The 21,775-nt window shown below is 52.6% G+C and overlaps 1 protein-coding gene across 4 annotated transcripts in view; it reads left to right on the forward strand.

Moving 5' to 3' along the window:
• The window catches only part of LOC147094924 (transforming growth factor beta-1-induced transcript 1 protein-like), a 71,775-nt gene that overhangs the window by 24,705 nt on the left and 25,295 nt on the right, over window positions 1–21,775 (forward strand). Inside the window, exons 1-2 of one of the 4 annotated variants that reach the window (XM_085974547.1) lie at window positions 5,301–5,598; window positions 16,491–16,541. The exons of 1 other annotated variant lie outside the window; for it this stretch is intronic. In XM_085974547.1, the coding sequence (XP_085830673.1) occupies window positions 5,532–5,598; window positions 16,491–16,541 (118 nt within the window). In that variant the 5' untranslated portion in view covers window positions 5,301–5,531. Of the gene's footprint in view, window positions 1–5,300; window positions 5,599–16,490; window positions 16,542–21,775 lie in introns of those variants that run through there. 2 more of the 4 variants (XM_085974549.1, XM_085974548.1) reach the window with 2 other exon arrangements.

Consider the following 21,775-nt stretch of genomic DNA (forward strand, 5'->3'; position numbering starts at 1 on the left):
TCCTCCCTGCATCTACCCTGTCAAGCCCTGTAAGATTTTTGTATGTTTCAATGAGATCACCTCTCATTCTTCTAAACTCTTATCTCATTGAAACTTATAAAATTCTAACAGGACTGGACAGACTAGATGCAGGAAGGATGTTCCCGATGGTCGGGGAGTCCAGAACCAGGGGTCACAGTCTAAAGATAAGGGGTAAGCCATTTAGGACAGAGATGAGGAGGAATTTCTTCACCCAGAGAGTGGTGAACCTGTGGAATTCTCTACCACAGAAGGCAGTGGAGGCCAATTCATTAAATATATTCAAGAAGGAGTTGGATATATTTCTTAAGGCTAAAGGGATCAAGGGGTATGGGGAGAAGGCAGGGACCGGTTACTGAGTTTGGATGATCAGCCATGATCGCATTGAATGGCGGAGCAGGCTCGAGGGGCCGAATGGCCTACTCCTGCTCCTGTCTTCTATGTTTCTAGAGAATAGAGGCCCACAGGGAATCAATGGTGGAACCCCCTTCCACTCAGATAACCTCCCCCCTTGTGCTCACTCCGTCCAGCGCAGACCTCCGCGGAGTGAGCTGGCGGATTGGAGAACAGGTGAGGAGGCAAAGGAATGGTGTTGCTTCGGATTGAAAGAAGTCCCATTTCTACAGCCTCTTTCAAGGCCACGGGACCTTTCCCCGAGGCGTTTCACAGTGCCTCCCTCGGCACTGGCAGCCGGGCAGCATCGGGCCTGGATTGTGGCGGCTGGAGTGTGCGCGCGGAGCTCGAAGCCACGACCTCCTGACCCACAGGCGAGAGAGAGAGAGAGAGACCAACAGAGCCAAGGCTGACAGCATGATCTGTCTGTGGGAGCTTGCTGTGCGCTCATTGGCTGCTGGGTTTCCTGCATTACAACAGTGACTACACTTCACAGAAGTACTTGATTGGCTGCGAAGCATTTTGGGATGTCCCGAGGTCATGAAAGGCGCTATATAAATGCAAGTTAGTCTTTTGTTTCTCTCCTTTTCTCCTCTCTTTCTCTAACTCTTTCATTCTCTCTTTCTCTAACTTTCGTTTGCTTTCTTTCTCCCTTTCTCTTTCTCTCCTCCCTCTTTCTTTCTCTCCCTATCTCTTTCTCTCTTTCTGTCTCTCTCTCTCTTTATCTCCCTTTCTCTTTCTCTATTTCTCTCCCTTTTTCTTTATCTCTGTTTTTCATTCTCTTTCTGTCTCTCTTTCTCTTTCTTTCTCTCTCTAGCTCTCCCTTTCTCTCTCTCTCTCTCTCTCTCTTTCTCTCCCTTTTTCTTTCTCTCTGTCTTTCTTTCTCTCGCTCCCTTTTTCTTTCTCTGTTTCTCTCTTTCTCTGTTTTTCTTTCTCTCTTTCTCTGTCTTTCTGTCTCTCTATCTCTCCCTCTCTCTCTCTCTCTCTCTCTGTTTTAGTGTTGTTGTTTGGGAATGTTCGCAGTTGAGGAGGGCTGGAGGTTTCTGGCCGGGCAGTGTATGTTGTTTTTCCGTGCTGCGTGCCTGCGGGGTTGGATAAATGGCTCGTGATCCTGACAGGAAATGATTTACCATTCCCGGTGTTATAAATAGAGCGGTGGATTAGAGCGAGCACTGTGTGTGTGCCTCAAGGGTGGAGTGCGAGCCAGATGCTCATTCACTTTTCCCCCCAGTGTTCTAGACTGAAGCCCCTTCTGTTCTCACACTGTTTTCTGGAGGGGTGGGATTTCAGGCCTGGCTTCCGGGCCCAGCCCTGAGGGCCAGATTTCAGCCTCTCCCCAGGCCTCACTCACTGGCCCATCCCCATCTAAAGCCTGGGGGGTGGGATTGCTCCCTGTGCCCAGGCCTCACTCACTGGCCCTTCCCCTTCTAAAGTCTGGGGGGTGGGATTGCTCCCTGTGCCCAGGCCTCACTCACTGGCCCTTCCCCTTCTAAAGCCTGGGGGGCGGGATTGCTCTCTGTGCCCAGGCCTCACTCACAGGCCTGTCTCTAACTGAAGCCTGGAGTGCAGGTTACACCCTGTGCTTAGGCCTGACTCACAGGCCTGTCTCTAACTGAAGCCTGGAGAGCAGGTTATATCCAGTGCCCAGGCCTCACTCATGGGCCTGTCTCAAACTGAAGCCTGGAGGGCGGGTTACACCCTGTGCGCAGGCCTCACTCACTGCTCCTCTGCAGCCTAGCTGGGACCCACTGGGAAACGATGAGGAAAGATAGAGGGTTCCCCACAGAATGACCCTCATGGTCTCCATGGTGGTGTGGGCCGAATCCTTCTGTGCTGTGATATTCCGTGATCTGTAAAGAAAGAAAGACTTGCATTTCTGTAGCGCCTTTCATGACCCCCAGACGTCCCAAAGTGCTTCACAGCCAATGAAGTACTTTTTGAAGTGTGGTCACTGTTGTAAAGTAGGAAAGGTGGCGGCCAATTTGCGCACAGCAAGCTCCCACAAACAGCACTGTGATAATTGTAAAGTCCACGCCTCAATAATACACGGACTTCGGGAGAACAGTTTAACAGGTACTTTACTGAACAAGAGGCAGCTTGAAACTGAAACTACAGAAGCCTGCTAGGGCCTTTTATACAGGGGTGGTCACTGCCGGTACTGCCGTCTAAGACCAGTTATTCCCTTAAAGGTACATACACAACAATTCCTCCCCTTTTAGATAAACAGTACATAACATTCATTTAACAACTAAGTAATAACTAATTACAATTACAATTTTCTCAGTAATAATATATACATCAACTGAAATAGTCATTTATAAGTTCAGTCTTTGAGGAGGCTTCCTGATCCGGACTGGATAGCGCCTTTCTCGAGTATCCTGTTCTTGCGGCGGAGTTGATTCTGGCTCATTGTCATTGGTTGGTTCGTCAGCTTCCAATACCCCTGCTTCTGAGGTAGACGCAATCTGTACTTCGGGCTCATTACCAGGTGCACATGCTTGTAGTACAGGGTTGGCTTGTTCCTGTGACTCTAGAATCTGGTCAGCATGGCGTCTCACGATGCTCTCTCCAACGTCCACTGTGTACATTAGTGGTCCCTGCTGTGTGCATATCGTGCCTGGCTGCCATTTTTCTGTTCGGTAGTCGCGGGCCAAGACTGGTTGCCCTATCTTGAAGCTCCTGGTTGGCTTCTCATTTATGTGCTGGAACTGCTTATCCTCAACATCTCGTCTTATGTTTGGTTTGAGCAAATCCAAGCGACATCTTAGTCTCCGGTTGAAAAACAGTACGGCTGGAGTTTGGTTGGTTACTGCATGTGTCGAATTCCGGTAAGCAAACAGGAAGTTATCCACCTTGTGTTGCAGTGGTATGTCGTCATTATACATTGCCTTTATGGCCTTTTTAAAGGTCTGAACAAACCTCTCAGCCAATCCATTTGTGGCTGGATGATCTGGGGCTGATGTGTAATGTTCCACCCCATTATTCTTCAGGAACCTCCGGAAATCCTCAGACACAAACTGTGGGCCATTGTCGGAACAGATCTGTTCTGGCAACCCATTCCTGGCGAAGATGGTCCTTAGGACTGCAATAGTTTTCTCCGTGGTGGTGGAGGACATTTTAATGACCTCTAGCCATTTCGAATGGGCGTCCACAGCGATTAGAAACATTGAGTCCATAAATGGACCAGCGAAATCAATGTGTACCCGTTGCCATGGAGATGAGGGCCACTCCCATGGATGTAGCGGGGCCTGTGGTGGAGCGTTTTGGACCTTCTGGCATCCTGTGCATCTCTTGGTCATATCCTCGATTTCTTTATCGATTCCCGGCCACCACACAAACGCCCTGGCTAGGCTCTTCATTTTTACCCCTCCCAGATGACCCTCGTGAAGCTCATTGAGTACTCTATCTCTCAACTTGGGTGGAATTACCACTCGGGATCCACACATCAAGGTTCCCCGGCACACTGACAGCTGTTCCCGCCTTGGCGAGAATGCTGGCAACAGTGAGTTGCCATATGCTGGCCATCCCTTCACCGTCAAATCATAGACCCGAGAGAGTGTCGGGTCATCTCGGGTTTCCTTCTCAATACTTGCGTTTGTAACAGGCAAACATTCGACTATAGTCGCATGGAATATCTCCACCGGGTCCACTGCAGGTGCTTCTTCCGCCGTAGGCGCGACAGCCCATCAGCGTTTCCATGCTGTTTCGTACCCTTGTACTCTATGTCATACTGATGTGCCCCTAGAAAAAGTGACCATCTTTGCAGCTGTTGCGCCGTCATCACCGGAACGCCCTTCTTTGGGTTAAAAATTGAGACCAGGGGTTGATGATCAGTCAGTAGGATGAATTTCTGCCCGTGCAGATAGTGATTGAACTTCTTCACCCCCCACACCAGGCTGAGGGCCTCCCTGTCAATCTGGGCATAGTTACGCTCGGCTGAGGTTAGCGAGCGCGATGCAAAGGCTATTGGCCTCTTTGAACCGTCACGGAGTTTGTGTGACAGCACCGCTCCAATGCCGTAAGGTGATGCATCACATGCCAACCGAATCAGTAGTGTTGGGTTGTAGTGGGCCAATACTTCTTTTGAAGTGATTTGGCATTTACATTCCTGAAAGGCACGCTTACACTCATCACTCCATTTCCATGTTACACCAGTTTGAAGGAGGGCGTTCAGTGGGTGCAGAATTGTAGATAAATTCGGCAAGAACTTATGGTAGTAGTTCACCAACCCGAGGAACGACCTCAGTTGCGACAGTGCGGCACTCCCTCAGTACTGCCCCTCCGACAGTGTGGCGTTCCCTCAGTACTGCCCCTCCGACAGTGCAGCGCTCCCTCAGTACTGCCCCTCCGACAGTGCGGCGCTCCCTCAGCACTGCCCCTCCGACAGTGCAGCCTCCCTCAGTACTGCCCCTCCGACAGTGCAGCGCTCCCTCAGTACTGCCCCTCCGACAGTGCGGCGCTCCCTCAGCACTGCCCCTCCGACAGTGCAGCCTCCCTCAGTACTGCCCCTCCGACAGTGCGGCGCTCCCTCAGTACTGCCCCTCCGACAGTGCGGCGCTCCCTCAGTACTGCCCCTCCGACAGTGCAGCCCTCCCTCAGTACTGCCCCTCCGACAGTGCGGCACTCCCTCAGTACTGCCCCTCCGACAGTGCAGCGCTCCCTCAGGACTGCCCCTCCGACAGTGCAGCGCTCCCTCAGTACTGCCCCTCCGACAGGGCAGCCCTCCCTCAGTACTGCCCCTCCGACAGGGCAGCACTTCCTCAGTACTACCCTTCCGACAGTACAGCACTCCATCAGTACTGCCCCTCCGACAGTGCGGCACTCCCTCAGTACTGCCCCTCCGACAGTGCAGCGCTCCCTCAGTACTGCCCCTCCGACAGTGCGGCGCTCCCTCAGCACTGCCCCTCTGACAGTGCAGCCTCCCTCAGTACTGGTAACCGGGCTGTGTCGAGCCTGGGATTATGGGGGCGGGGTGGCTCGAGTCTTTGAAGTATTTGTGGGGCTCAAACCCACGAACTTTTGACTCGGAAGAGAGCGAGACTGATTGAGCCGCGGCTGACACAGACGGCGGGGTGCCTTGTCTTGACTTGCTGGTGTGCCCTGCGTTGTGTGTGTGGAGGATGTGTCCTCGGGGAGTTACCCTGACAGTCTCGGGAACAGGATGGAAATCAGGAGCTGCGGCAGCAGGTTAGATTCCGACAGGCTGCCAAGTGACTCATCCCCTTGGAATTCAGTTGGCCGCCAACAGTGCCAGTGGGAATCTTTCACAACAGGCTCGCGGGGACGGCCGTGGGCCCCAAGGACTGCAGCTCTTCCTGCCACGTCCAGCGGAACATGGGAGGCTGGGAGTCCAATCTCCCGAGTGCAGGATCTGACCCCTCACACCGAGTCCTGCTGCTGAATTGCCAGCCAGTCCTCTTGATCCGGACTCTGGGAATGTGATGGCAGGAGCAGCAATCTGTTTAACATCAGTAGAGATACAGTCAGCAACACAGGGCGCTGGGGGAGAGGGGTTACTGAGTGACAGTGTGAGGGAGCTGGATTAACATCAGTAGAGATACAGTCAGTAACAGGGCGCTGGGGAGAGGGGTTACTGAGTGACAGTGTGAGGGAGCTGGATTAACATCAGTAGAGATACAGTCAGCAACACAGGGCGCTGGGGAGAGGGGTTACTGAGTGACAGTGTGAGGGAGCTGGATTAACATCAGTAGAGATACAGTCCGTAACACAGGGTGCTGGGGGAGAGGGTTACTGAGTGACAGTGTGAGGGAGCTGGATTAACATCAGTAGAGATACAGTCCGTAACACAGGGTGCTGGGGGAGAGGGGTTACTGAGTGACAGTGTGAGGGAGCTGGATTAACATCAGTAGAGATACAGTCAGCAACACAGGGCGCTGGGGGAGAGGGTTACTGAGTGACAGTGTGAGGGAGCTGGATTAACATCAGTAGAGATACAGTCAGTGACACAGGGCGCTGGGGGAGAGGGTTACTGAGTGACAGTGTGAGGGAGCTGGATTAACATCAGTAGAGATACAGTCAGTAACACAGGGCGCTGGGGGAGAGGGTTACTGAGTGACAGTGTGAGGGAGCTGGATTAACATCAGTAGAGATACAGTCAGTAACACAGGGTGCTGGGGGAGAGGGTTACTGAGTGACAGTGTGAGGGAGCTGGATTAACATCAGTAGAGATACAGTCAGTAACACAGGGCGCTGGGGGAGAGGGTTACTGAGTGACAGTGTGAGGGAGCTGGATTAACATCAGTAGAGATACAGTCAGTAACACAGGGTGCTGGGGGAGAGGGTTACTGAGTGACAGTGTGAGGGAGCTGGATTAACATCAGTAGAGATACAGTCAGTAACACAGGGTGCTGGGGGAGAGGGTTACTGAGTGACAGTGTGAGGGAGCTGGATAACTATCCATAGGGATACTGACTGTAACTGGGGAGAGGTGGGTCAGAGGGTTAAACCCCTCTGATAGGGAACAGGCTGCCTGGTGTATGACTGTAACTGGGGAGAGGCGGTTTGGAGAATTTGATTGGGTCTCGGATATTGATGACATTCCAATAGCAGAGTGTGAGATTCTGAACACTCCATATTTAGCAATGTTTGTGCGCAGTCCTTGAAAGCACTCAGCTGTAATATCAGCATCTACAGATACACTGAGATATCTGTACACTAACTGGTGTCTCTCAGTCCCTCTCTCAGGGAGATATCTGTACAGTGACTGGTGTCTCTCAGTCCCCTCTCTCAGGGAGATATCTGTACAGTGACTGGTGTCTCTCAGTCCCTCTCTCTCAGGGAGATATCTGTACAGTGACTGGTGTCTCTCAGTCCCCTCTCTCAGGGAGATATCTGTACAGTGACTGGTGTCTCTCAGTCCCTCTCTCTCAGGGAGATATCTGTACACTGACTGGTGTCTCTCAGTCCCTCTCTCTCAGGGAGATATCTGTACAGTGACTGGTGTCTCTCAGTCCCCTCTCTCAGGGAGATATCTGTACACTGACTGGTGTCTCTCAGTCCCCTCTCTCAGGGAGATATCTGTACAGTGACTGGTGTCTCTCAGTCCCTCTCTCTCAGGGAGATATCTGTACACTGACTGGTGTCTCTCAGTCCCTCTCTCTCAGGGAGATATCTGTACAGTGACTGGTGTCTCTCAGTCCCTCTCTCTCAGGGAGATATCTGTACACTGACTGGTGTCTCTCAGTCCCTCTCTCTCAGGGAGATATCTGTACACTAACTGGTGTCACTCAGTCCCTCTCTCTCAGGGAGATATCTGTACACTAACTGGTGTCTCTCAGTCCCTCTCTCTCAGGGAGATATCTGTACAGTGACTGGTGTCTCTCAGTCCCCTCTCCCCCAGGGAGATATCTGTACACTGACTGGTGCTTCTGAGTCCCTCTCTCTGTGAGATATCTGTACACTGACTGGTGTCTCTCAGTCCCTCTCCCCCAGGGAGATATCTGTACACTGACTGGTGTCTCTCAGTCCCCTCTCCCCCAGGGAGATATCTGTACACTGACTGGTGTCTCTCAGTCCCTCTCTCAGGGAGATATCTGTACAGTGACTGGTGTCTCTCAGTCCCTCTCTCTCAGGGAGATATCTGTACAGTGACTGGTGTCTCTCAGTCCCTCTCTCTCAGGGAGATATCTGTACACTGACTGGTGTCTCTCAGTCCCTCTCTCTCAGGGAGATATCTGTACACTAACTGGTGTCTCTCAGTCCCTCTCTCAGGGAGATATCTGTACACTAACTGGTGTCTCTCAGTCCCTCTCTCTCAGGGAGATATCTGTACAGTGACTGGTGTCTCTCAGTCCCCTCTCCCCCAGGGAGATATCTGTACACTGACTGGTGCTTCTGAGTCCCTCTCTCTGTGAGATATCTGTACACTGACTGGTGTCTCTCAGTCCCTCTCCCCCAGGGAGATATCTGTACACTGACTGGTGTCTCTCAGTCCCCTCTCCCCCAGGGAGATATCTGTACACTGACTGGTGTCTCTCAGTCCCTCTCTCTCAGGGAGATACCTGTACACTGACTGGTGTTTCTCGGTCCCACTGTCTCAAGGAAATATCCATCTAACTTGTTGAACTTGCCCCGGGACTGTTGACAGAACAGTGTAGAGGGAGCTTTACTCTGTATCTAACCCGTGCTGTACCTGCCCTGGGAGTGTTTGATGGGACAGTGTAGAGGGAGCTTTACTCTGTATCTAACCCGTGCTGTACCTGCCCTGGGAGTGTTTGATGGGACAGTGTAGAGGGAGCTTTACTCTGTATCTAACCCGTGCTGTACCTGCCCTGGGAGTGTTTGATGGGACAGTGTAGAGGGAGCTTTACTCTGTATCTAACCCCGTGCTGTACCTGCCCTGGGAGTGTTTGATGGGACAGTGTAGAGGGAGCTTTACTCTGCATCTAACCCGTGCTGTACCTGCCCTGGGGGTGTTTGAGGGGACAGTGTAGAGGGAGCTTTACTCTGTATCTAACCCATGCTGTACCTGCCCTGGGAGTGTTTGATGGGACAGTGTAGAGGGAGCTTTACTCTGTATCTAACCCGTGCTGTACCTGCCCTGGGAGTGTGTGATGGGACAGTGCAGAGGTAGCTTTACTCTGTATCTATCCCGTGCTGTACCTGCCCTGGGAGTGTGTGATGGGACAGTGTAGACGGAGCTTTACTCTGTATCTAACCCATGCTGTACCTGCCCTGGGAGTGTTTGATGGGACAGTGTAGAGGGAGCTTTACTCTGTATCTATCCCGTGCTGTACCTGCCCTGGGAGTGTTTGATGGGACAGTGTAGAGGGAGCTTTACTCTGTATCTAACGCGTGCTGTACCTGCCCTGGGAGTGTTTGATGGGACAGTGTAGAGGGAGCTTTACTCCGTATCTAACCCGTGCTGTACCTGCCCTGGGAGTGTTTGATGGGACAGTGTAGAGGGATCTTTACTCTGTATCTAACCCATGCTGTACCTGCCCTGGGAGTGTTTGATGGGACAGTGTAGAGGGAGCTTTACTCTGTATCTAACCCCGTGCTGTACCTGCCCTGGGAGTGTTTGTTGGGACGGTGCAGAGGGAGCTTTACTCTGTATCTAACCCCGTGCTGTACCTGCCCTGGGAGTGTTTGATGGGACAGTGTAGAGGGAGCTTTACTCTGTATCTAACGCGTGCTGTACCCGCCCTGGGAGTGTTTGATGGGACAGAGTAGAGGGAGCTTTACTCCGTATCTAACTCATGCTGTACCTGTCCTGGGAGCGTTTGATGGGATAGTGTAGAGGGAGATTTATTCAGTATCTAACCTGTGCTGTGCCTGCCCTGGGATGTTTGATGGGACAGTGTAGAGGGAGCATTACTCTGTATCTAACCCGTGCTGTACCTGCCCTGAGTGTTTGACTGGACAGTGTAGAGGGAGCTTTACTCTGTATCTAACCCCGTGCTGTACCTGCCCTGGGAGTGTGTGATGGGACAGTGTAGAGGGAGCTTTACTCTGCATCTATCCCGTGCTGTACCTGCCCTGGGGGTGTTTGAGGGGACAGTGTAGAGGGAGCTTTACTCTGTATCTAACCTGTGCTGTACGTGCCCTGAGAGTGTTTGATGGGACAGTGTAGAGGGAGCTTTACTCTGTATCTATCCCGTGCTGTACCTGCCTTGGGAGTGTTTGATGGGACAGTGTAGAGGGATCTTTACTCTGTATCTAACCCATGCTGTACCTGCCCTGGGAGTGTTTGATGGGACAGTGTAGAGGGAGCTTTACTCTGTATCTAATCCCGTGCTGTACCTGCCCTGGGAGTGTTTGTTGGGACAGTGTAGAGGGAGCATTATTACTCTGTATCTAACCCGTGCTATAACCGCTCTGGGAGTATTTGACGGGCAGTGTAGAGGGAGCTTTACTCTGTATCTAACCCGTGCTGTACGTGCCCTGAGTGTTTGACTGGACAGTGTAGAGGGAGCTTTACTCTGTATCTAACCCCGTGCTGTACCTACCCTGGGAGTGTTTGATGGGACAGTGTAGAGGGAGCTTTACTCTGTGTCTAACCCGTGCTGTACCTGCCCTGGGAATGTTTGATGGGACAGTGTAGAGGGAGATTTACTCTGTATCTAACCCGTGCTGTACCTGCCCTGGGAGTGTTAGATGGGACAGTGTAGAGGGAGCTTTACTCTGTATCTAACCCGTGCTGTACCTGCCCTGGGAGTGTTTGATGGGACAGTGTAGAGGGAGCTTTACTCTGTATCTAACCTGTGCTGTATCTGCCCTGGGAGTTTTTGATGGGACAGTGTAGAGGGAGCTTTACTCTGTATCTAACCTGTGCTGTATCTGCCCTGGGAGTGTTTGATGGGACAGTGTAAAGGGAACTTTCATTTGTAAGGGGGTTGAATGGAGTAAACAACTGTGATATGTTCAGTGACAGGTCTGTGAAGACAACAGGTGGGTGAAGGCTGTTCCTATATCAAGCGGTTCTGGAATGTATTGTTTGGTGCCGAGTCCTGAACAGGAATAGATGGGGCTGGGAGGTCAGGGAACAATAGATTGAGTGTGGTAGATGGGCGAGTTCAGAATGACTCATACCGGAACGGAGCAGAATGGAGCCCTGCTGCGTGTTATAGGGTGTAACGCACTCCCCAGGTACAGCACATAGATTATAAACTACAGGAGACAATAGTTTTCAAACCAGACTGAAACAGTTAGCTAATCCATCTTTGGATGTTAGCACAGTCTATAGTCAGAAAACAGGTTCAGACACCTCAATATAGCGCACACCTCCCAGTAACACACTGATAAACCCCACACCCCTCACTGTAACACTCTGATAAACCCCACACACCTCCCAGTAACACTCTGATAAACCCCACACACCTCCCAGTAACACTCTGATATACCCCACACACCTTACTGTAACACTCTGATATACCCCACAGACCTCCCAGTAACACTCTGATATACCCCACACACCTTACTGTAACACTCTGATATACCCAACACACCTTACTGTAACAGTCTGATAAACCCCACACACCTCCCAGTAACACTCTGATATACCCCACACACCTCCCAGTAACACTCTGATAAACCCCACACACCTCCCAGTAACACTCTGATAAACCCCTCACTGTAACACTCTGATAAACCCCACACACCTCCCAGTAACACTCTGATATACCCAACACACCTTACTGTAACACTCTGATATACCCAACACACCTTACTGTAACACTCTGATATACCCAACACACCTTACTGTAACACTCTGATATACCCCACACACCTCACTGTAACACTCTGATATACCCCACAGACCTCCCAGTAACACTCTGATATACCCCACACACCTTACTGTAACACTCTGATATACCCCACACCCCTCACTGTAACACTCTGATATACCCCACAGACCTCCCAGTAACACTCTGATATACCCCACACACCTTACTGTAACACTCTGATATACCCAACACACCTTACTGTAACACTCTGATATACCCAACACACCTTACTGTAACACTCTGATATACCCCACACACCTCACTGTAACACTCTGATATACCCAACACACCTTACTGTAACACTCTGATATACCCAACACACCTTACTGTAACACTCTGATATACCCAACACACCTTACTGTAACACTCTGATATACCCCACACACCTCACTGTAACACTCTGATATACCCAACACACCTTACTGTAACACTCTGATATACCCCACACACCTTACTGTAACACTCTGATATACCCAACACACCTTACTGTAACACTCTGATATACCCAACACACCTTACTGTAACACTCTGATATACCCCACACACCTTACTGTAACACTCTGATATACCCAACACACCTTACTGTAACACTCTGATATACCCAACACACCTTACTGTAACACTCTGATATACCCCACACACCTTACTGTAACACTCTGATATACCCAACACACCTTACTGTAACACTCTGATATACCCAACACACCTTACTGTAACACTCTGATATACCCCACACACCTTACTGTAACACTCTGATATACCCAACACACCTTACTGTAACACTCTGATATACCCAACACACCTTACTGTAACACTCTGATATACCCAACACATCTTACTGTAACACTCTGATATACCCAACACACCTTACTGTAACACTCTGATATACCCCACACACCTTACTGTAACACTCTGATATACCCAACACACCTTACTGTAACACTCTGATATACCCAACACACCTTACTGTAACACTCTGATATACCCCACACACCTTACTGTAACACTCTGATATACCCCACACACCTTACTGTAACACTCTGATATACCCAACACACCTTACTGTAACACTCTGATATACCCAACACACCTTACTGTAACACTCTGATATACCCAACACACCTTACTGTAACACTCTGATATACCCAACACACCTTACTGTAACACTCTGATATACCCAACACACCTTACTGTAACACTCTGATATACCCCACACACCTCCCAGTAACACTCTGATAAACCCCACACCCCTCCCAGTAACACTCTGATAAACCCCACACCCCTCACTGTAACACTCTGATAAACCCCACACACCTCCCAGTAACACTCTGATAAACCCCTCACTGTAACACTCTGATAAACCCCACACACCTCACTGTAACACTCTGATATACCCCACACACCTCACTGTAACACACTGATATACCCCACACCCCTCACTGTAACACTCTGATATACCCCACACACCTCCCAGTAACACTGATATAACCCACACACCTCCCAGTAACACTCTGATAAACCCCACACACCTCCCAGTAACACTGATATAACCCACACACCTCCCAGTAACACTCTGATATACCCCACACCCCTCACTATAACAGTCTGATATACCCCACACCCCTCACTGTAACACTCTGATAAACCCCACACACCTCCCAGTAACACTCTGATATACCCCACACACCTCCCAGTAACAGTCTGATATAACCCACACCCCTCACTGTAACACTCTGATAAACCCCACACACCTCCCAGTAACACTCTGATATACCCCACACACCTCACTGTAACAGTCTGATATAACCCACACACCTCACTGTAACACTCTGATATACCCCACACACCTCACTGTAACAGTCTGATATAACCCACACACCTCACTGTAACACTCTGATATACCCCACACCCCTCACTATAACAGTCTGATATACCCCACACACCTCCCAGTAACACTCTGATATACCCCACACCCCTCACTGTAACACTCTGATATACCCCACACGCCTCACTGTAACACTCTGATATACCTCACACACCTCCCAGTAACACACTGATAAACCCCACACACCTCACTGTAACAGTCTGATAAACCCCACACACCTCCCAGTAACACTCTGATATACCCCACACACCTCCCAGTAACAGTCTGATATACCCCACACACCTCCCAGTAACACTGATATACCCCACACCCCTCACTATAACACTCTGATATACCCCACACACCTCCCAGTAACACTCTGATATACCCCACACCCCTCACTGTAACACTCTGATATACCCCACACACCTCACTGTAACACTGATATACCCCACACACCTCCCAGTAACAGTCTGATAAACCCCACGCCCCTCACTGTAACACTCTGATAAACCCCACACACCTCCCAGTAACAGTCTGATAAACCCCACACACCTCCCAGTAACAGTCTGATAAACCCCACACCCCTCACTGTAACAGTCTGATATACCCCACACACCTCCCAGTAACACTCTGATAAACCCCACACACCTCCCAGTAACACTCTGATAAACCCCACACCCCTCACTGTAACAGTCTGATATACCCCACACCCCTCACTGTAACACTCTGATAAACCCCACACCCCTCACTGTAACACTCTGATATACCCCACACCCCTCACTGTAACAGTCTGATAAACCCCACACACCTCACTGTAACACTCTGATAAACCCCACACACCTCCCAGTAACACTCTGATATACCCCACACACCTCCCAGTAACAGTCTGATATGCCCCACACACCTCCCAGTAACACTCTGATATACCCCACACCCCTCACTGTAACAGTCTGATATAACCCACACCCCTCACTGTAACAGTCTGATATACCCCACACACCTCACTGTAACACTCTGATAAACCCCACACACCTCACTGTAACAGTCTGATAAACCCCACACACCTCCCAGTAACACTCTGATAAACCCCACACACCTCACTGTAACAGTCTGATAAACCCCACACACCTCACTATAACAGTCTGATATACCCCACACCCCTCACTATAACACTCTGATATACCCCACACCCCTCCCAGTAACACTCTGATAAACCCCACACACCTCCCAGTAACACTCTGATAAACCCCACACACCTCACTGTAACAGTCTGATAAACCCCACACACCTCCCAGTAACACTCTGATAAACCCCACACACCTCACTGTAACAGTCTGATAAACCCCACACACCTCACTATAACAGTCTGATAAACCCCACACACCTCCCAGTAACAGTCAGATATACCCCACACACCTCCCAGTAACAGTCTGATATACCCCACACACCTCCCAGTAACACTGATATACCCCACACCCCTCACTATAACACTCTGATATACCCCACACACCTCCCAGTAACACTCTGATAAACCCCACACCCCTCACTGTAACACTCTGATATACCCCACACACCTCCCAGTAACACTCTGATAAACACCACACCCCTCACTATAACAGTCTGATATACCCCACACCCCTCACTGTAACACTCTGATAAACCCCACACCCCTCACTGTAACACTCTGATATACCCCACACCCCTCACTAACAGTCTGCTAAACCCCACACACCTCAATGTAACACTCTGATATACCCCACACACCTCCCAGTAACAGTCTGATATGCCCCACACACCTCCCAGTAACACTCTGATATACCCCACACCCCTCACTGTAACAGTCTGATATAACCCACACCCCTCACTGTAACAGTCTGATATACCCCACACCCCTCACGATAACACTCTGATATACCCCACACCCCTCACTGTAACAGTCTGATATACCCCACACCCCTCACTGTAACACTCTGATATACCCCACACACCTCCCAGTAACAGTCTGATATACCCCACACACCTCCCAGTAACAGTCTGATATACCCCACACACCTCCCAGTAACAGTCTGATATACCCCACACACCTCCCAGTAACAGTCTGATATACCCCACACACCTCCCAGTAACACTCTGATATACCCCACACCCCTCACTGTAACTCTCTGATTTAACACACACACCTCTGTGTAACACTCTGATACACCACACACCTCACACTGTAACTCTCTGATATACCCCACACCCCTCACTGTAACACCCTGATACACCCCACATCCCTCACTGTAACAGTCTGATATACCCCACACACCTCACTGTAACACCCTGATACACCCCACATCCCTCACTGTAACAGTCTGATATACCCACACCCCTCACTGTAACGCTCTGATATACCCAACACCCCTCACTGTAACACTCTGATTTAACACACACACACCTCTGTGTAACACTCTCTGATATATCCAGTTCCGTGTGTCTGTGTGTGGGGCTCAGTACCACACCGGCTGAGTTCAGGCTAACTCAGCACAGGCCTGGGCCTTTCCTGCCCTGTGTGAGGAGCGGGCACTTCCATTGCCCTCAGCCCCGTTGCGCTAGTGATGGGTAAGTGCGGCGAGATGTGCTGCTGCTGAGCAGCGTTTTGTGGGGCTAGGCCGTGATGGCTCATGTGGTCGAATAGTGTGCCGGCCCTCGGTGGGTCAAAGTGGAGGGAGGGAGGGGGGTGTGTGGAGTGAGCCAGGGCGGGGGTGGGAGTCCCTTCGCTACAGGATGGGTCGCAGACGGTGGTCAGACCCAAGGACCCCTCCTGCTTCTCTGGGTCAATCCCTCCTTTAGATGGGAGCCCAGGGCGGGAGGGGACAGTGAGCTTCCACCCAGCGGATTCCTCGTTACCCCATCGCTTCCCCGTCTCGCTGCTTTGTTGTCACTTGTCTTGTAGTCATTGCTGTCTGTGCTGTGTCTCCCTGTAGGTGAAGCTGAGGAATTCTACTCCCCCCTCAGTCCACGTATTGTTATATTTGGTATGTATCTCTCCGCACACTGACACCCATCTCCCGGCACCCCATACACACTGTCCTGTCCAGTCAAACACTCCCAGGGCACATGTCCGGCACGGGTTAGATACAGAGTAAAGCTCCCTCTACACTGTCCCATCAAACACTCCCAGGGCAGGTACAACACGGGTTAGATACAGAGTAAAGCTCCCTCTACAATGTCCCATCAAACACTCCCAGGGCAGGTACAACACGGGTTAGATACAGAGTATAGCTCCCTCTACACTGTCCCATCAAACACTCCCAGGGCAGGAACAGCACGGGTTAGATACAGAGTAAAGCTCCCTCTACACTGTCCCATCAAACAGTCCCAGGGCAGGTACAACACGGGTTAGATACAGAGTAAAGCTCCCTCTACACTGTCCCATCAAACACTCCCAGGGCAGGTACAGCACGGGTTAGATACAGAGTAAAGCTCCCTCTACACTGTCCCATCAAACACTCCCAGGGCAGGAACAGCACGGGTTAGATACAGAGTAAAGCTCCCTCTACACTGTCCTATCAAACACTCCCAGGGCAGGTACAGCACGGGTTAGATACAGAGTAAAGCTCCCTCTACACTGTCCTATCAAACACTCCCAGGGCAGGTACAGCACGGGTTAGATACAGAGTAAAGCTCCCTCTACACTGTCCCATCAAACACTCCCAGGGCAGGTACAGCACAGGTTAGATACAGAGTAAAGCTCCCTCTACACTGTCCCATCAAACACTCCCAGGGCAGGTACAGCACGGGTTAGATACAGAGTAATGCTCCCTCTACACTGTCCCATCAAACACTCGCGGGGCAGGTACAGCATGGGTTAGATACAGAGTAAAGCTCCCTCTACACTGTCCCATCAAACACTCGCGGGGCAGGTACAGCACGGGTTAGATAGAGTAAAGCTCCCTCTACACTGTCCCATCAAACACTCCCAGGGCAGGTGCAGCAAGGGGTAGATACAGAGTAAAGCTCCCTCTACACTGTCCCATCAAACACTCCCAGGGCAGGTACAGCAAGGGGTAGATACAGAGTAAAGCTCCCTCTACGCTGTCCCATCAAACACTCGCGGGGCAGGTACAGCACGGGTTAGATACAGAGTAAAGCTCCCTCTACACTGTCCCATCAAACACTCGCGGGGCAGGTACAGCATGGGTTAGATACAGAGTAAAGCTCCCTCTACACTGTCCCATCAAACACTCGCGGGGCAGGTACAGCACGGGTTAGATACAGAGGAAAGCTCCCTCCACACTGTCCCATCAAATACTCCCAGGGCAGGTACAGCACGGGTTAGATACAGAGTAAAGCTCCCTCTACACTGTCCCATCAAACACTCCCAGGGCAGGTACAGCATGGGTTAGATACAGAGTAAAGCTCCCTCTACACTGTCCCATCAAACACTCCCTGGGCAGGTACAGCATGGGTTAGATACAGAGGAAAGCTCCCTCCACACTGTCCCATCAAATACTCCCAGGGCAGGTACAGCACGGGTTAGATACAGAGTAAAGCTCCCTCTACACTTTCCCATCAGACACTCCCAGGGCAGGTACAGCATGGGTTAGATACAGAGTAAAGCTCCCTCTACACTGTCCCATCAAACACTCCCAGGGCAGGTACAGCACGGGTTAGATACAGAGTAAAGCTCCCTCTACACTGCCCCATCAGACACTCCCAGGCCAGGTACAGCATGGGTTAGATACAGAGTAAAGCTCCCTCTACACTGTCCCATCAAACACTCCCAGGCCAGGTACAGCACGGGTTAGATACAGAGTAAAGCTCCCTCTACACTGTCCCATCAAACACTCCCAGGGCAGGTACAGCACGGGTTAGATACAGAATAAAGCTCCCTCTACACTGTCCCATCAAACACTCCCAGGGCAGGTACAGCATGGGTTAGATACAGAGTAAAGCTCCCTCTACACTGTCCCATCAAACACTCCCAGGGCAGGTACAGCACGGGTTAGATACAGAGTAAATCTCCCTCTACACTGTCCCATCAAACACTCCCAGGGCAGGTACAGCATGGGTTAGATACAGAGTAAAGCTCCCTCTACACTGTCCCATCAAACACTCCCAGGGCAGGTACAGCACGGGTTAGATACAGAGTAAAGCTCCCTCTACATTGTCCCATCAAACACTCCCAGGCCAGGTACAGCATGGGTTAGATACAGAGTAAAGCTCCCTCTACACTGTCCCATCAAACACTCCCAGGGCACAGTATGGGCTAGAAAAAGGTCCCGCTACATTGTGGGCATCACACTGATTGGGTCACACGGCGGGTGCACTTCTGATGCACAGGCTGAAGTTTGCAATTGCGCTCTGCATGACCTCAGTGGTTCGCACGCAGCACCCTCGCGGTGTGCTCTTGTCTGTTTTTGATGCGCTCCCTGGGGTGCAGATTTAAAGGGTCAGGCCAGGTTAGCAGCTAATCATCCCAAGCCCGCTCCAGACTGACAGACAGCAACACCGTAGGGGGTGGGGGGGGGGCGCAAGTCGACCCGCTGGAGCAGGGGCATGGATTTCCACCAGGGCAGGCTCATCATACTAGGACGGTCCCCCGCACATCCTGTCAATCCCCGGCTTTAAGGAACAAGAAGATGTCACCACTCACAATCTCTCTTACCCTCGATACTGATGTTTCCTATTTTTTTTTTTGAGTGCGAGGCCCCTTTAAAGGGCTGCAGGGCCCTATCTAAATATCCCCTGTTTAACAGACGGTGAGCCGCTCTGCAGCTTTAAGGGAACATTACTCCACGCCCACCTTTTCTCAGCCCATATCAATCTCGCTCCTTATGTAAAGGACCCCCCCCCGCCTCCACACACCCTCACTCACAGCCTTGTCTGTGTGTCAGTCCTCGTTCTCTCTGTATCCGTCCGCCCGTTTCACGGTGTACTCTCCAACCCTCTGTCCGACTTTCTGTGACTCTCTCTCCTCCACCTCTCTCTCTCTCTCTCTCTCCTGTTTTCTCTCTCTCTCTGTCTTTCCCACTCCGTGTCTGTCGCTCACTGTCTTTTTTTTCTCTGCCTCTGTCTCCATCCTCCAATTCTCGATGAGGCACTTTACAGCCGAGTTCAACAATTTCAGACCATAACCTCGGCCCCTATCACTGTCTTCTCTCTCTCTCACATGGCAGCTGTCGATCATTCTGCCATTGCCATTTACACTTCATCTAAAGTCATCTTTTGTTTCTTAACTTGTCCCATTACCTCTCCTTTTGCCTCGCACCATCATTCCTTTTGTCTCTTAATCTCTCCTCTTCCACCCCATCACAGACCTTCCCTCTTGTTCTTTCCTCCCCTCCCCGCTTTTCCTGCCCCGACACTCGCTTACAAACCTGTTCCATCTCCAGCTTGTTCCAGTTCTGACGAAGGGTCATCGGCCTGAAACGTAAACTCTGTTTCTCTCTCTACAGATGCTGCCTGACCTGCTGAGTATTTCCAGCATTTTCTGTTTTTAATCCAATTCTCTCTGTGTGTGTTTCAATCTCTCTCTCGCTCTCTCCCTCTGTCGGTCGCTCTCTCTCTCGCTCTCTCCCTGTCGGCCTCTCGCTCTCTCCCTGTCGGCCTCTCGCTCTCTCCCTGTCGGCCTCTCGCTCTCTCCCTGTCGGCCTCTCGCTCTCTCCCTGTCGGCCTCTCGCTCTCTCCCTGTCGGCCTCTCGCTCTCTCCCTGTCGGCCTCTCGCTCTCTCCCTGTCGGCCTCTCGCTCTCTCCCTGTCGGCCTCTCGCTCTCTCCCTGTCGGCCTCTCGCTCTCTCCCTGTCGGCCTCTCGCTCTCTCCCTGTCGGCCTCTCGCTCTCTCCCTGTCGGCCTCTCGCTCTCTCCCTGTCGGCCTCTCGCTCTCTCCCTGTCGGCCTCTCGCTCTCCCCCTGTCGGCCTCTCGCTCTCTCCCTGTCGGCCTCTCGCTCTCCCCCTGTCGGCCTCTCGCTCTCCCCCGTCGGCCTCTCGCTCTCCCCCGTCGGCCTCTCGCTCTCTCCCTGTCGGCCTCTCGCTCTCTCCCTGTCGGCCTCTCGCTCTCTCCCTGTCGGCCTCTCGCTCTCCCCCTGTCGGCCTCTCGCTCTCCCCCTGTCGGCCTCTCGCTCTCTCCCTGTCGGCCTCTCGCTCTCTCCCTGTCGGCCTCTCGCTCTCTCCCTGTCGGCCTCTCGCCCTCGCCCTGTCGGCCTCTCGCCCTCGCCCTGTCGGCCTCTCGCCCTCGCCCTGTCGGCCTCTCGCCCTCGCCCTGTCGGCCTCTCGCCCTCGCCCTGTCGGCCTCTCGCCCTCGCCCTGTCGGCCTCTCGCCCTCGCCCTGTCGGCCTCTCGCCCTCGCCCTGTCGGCCTCTCGCCCTCGCCCTGTCGGCCTCTCGCCCTCGCCCTGTCGGCCTCTCGCCCTCGCCCTGTCGGCCTCTCGCCCTCGCCCTGTCGGCCTCTCGCCCTCGCCCTGTCGGCCTCTCGCCCTCGCCCTGTCGGCCTCTCGCCCTCGCCCTGTCGGCCTCTCGCTCTCGCCCTCGCCCTGTCGGCCTCTCGCTCTCGCCCTCGCCCTGTCGGCCTCTCGCTCTCGCCCTCGCCCTGTCGGCCTCTCGCTCTCGCCCTCGCCCTGTCGGCCTCTTCGCTCTCGCCCTCGCCCTGTCGGCCTCTTCGCTCTCGCCCTCGCCCTGTCGGCCTCTCCGCTCTCGCCGTCGGCCTCTCCGCTCTCGCCCTCGCCCTGTCGGCCTCTCCGCTCTCGCCCTCGCCCTGTCGGCCTCTCCGCTCTCGCCCTCGCCCTGTCGGCCTCTCCGCTCTCGCCCTCGCCCTGTCGGCCTCTCCGCTCTCGCCCTCGCCCTGTCGGCCTCTCCGCTCTCGCCCTCGCCCTGTCGGCCTCTCCGCTCTCGCCCTCGCCCTGTCGGCCTCTCCGCTCTCGCCCTCGCCCTGTCGGCCTCTCCGCTCTCGCCCTCGCCCTGTCGGCCTCTCCGCTCTCGCCCTCGCCCTGTCGGCCTCTCCGCTCTCGCCCTCGCCCTGTCGGCCTCTCCGCTCTCGCCCTCGCCCTGTCGGCCTCTCCGCTCTCGCCCTCGCCCTGTCGGCCTCTCCGCTCTCGCCCTCGCCCTGTCGGCCTCTCCGCTCTCGCCCTCGCCCTGTCGGCCTCTCCGCTCTCGCCCTCGCCCTGTCGGCCTCTCCGCTCTCGCCCTCGCCCTGTCGGCCTCTCCGCTCTCGCCCTCGCCCTGTCGGCCTCTCCGCTCTCGCCCTCGCCCTGTCGGCCTCTCCGCTCTCGCCCT

The sequence above is a fragment of the Somniosus microcephalus genome, unplaced genomic scaffold (genome assembly GCF_052327205.1).
Source record: "Somniosus microcephalus isolate GS21.2 unplaced genomic scaffold, FLI_Smic_1.0 unresolved_chr1, whole genome shotgun sequence".
Lineage (NCBI taxonomy): Eukaryota > Metazoa > Chordata > Chondrichthyes > Squaliformes > Somniosidae > Somniosus > Somniosus microcephalus.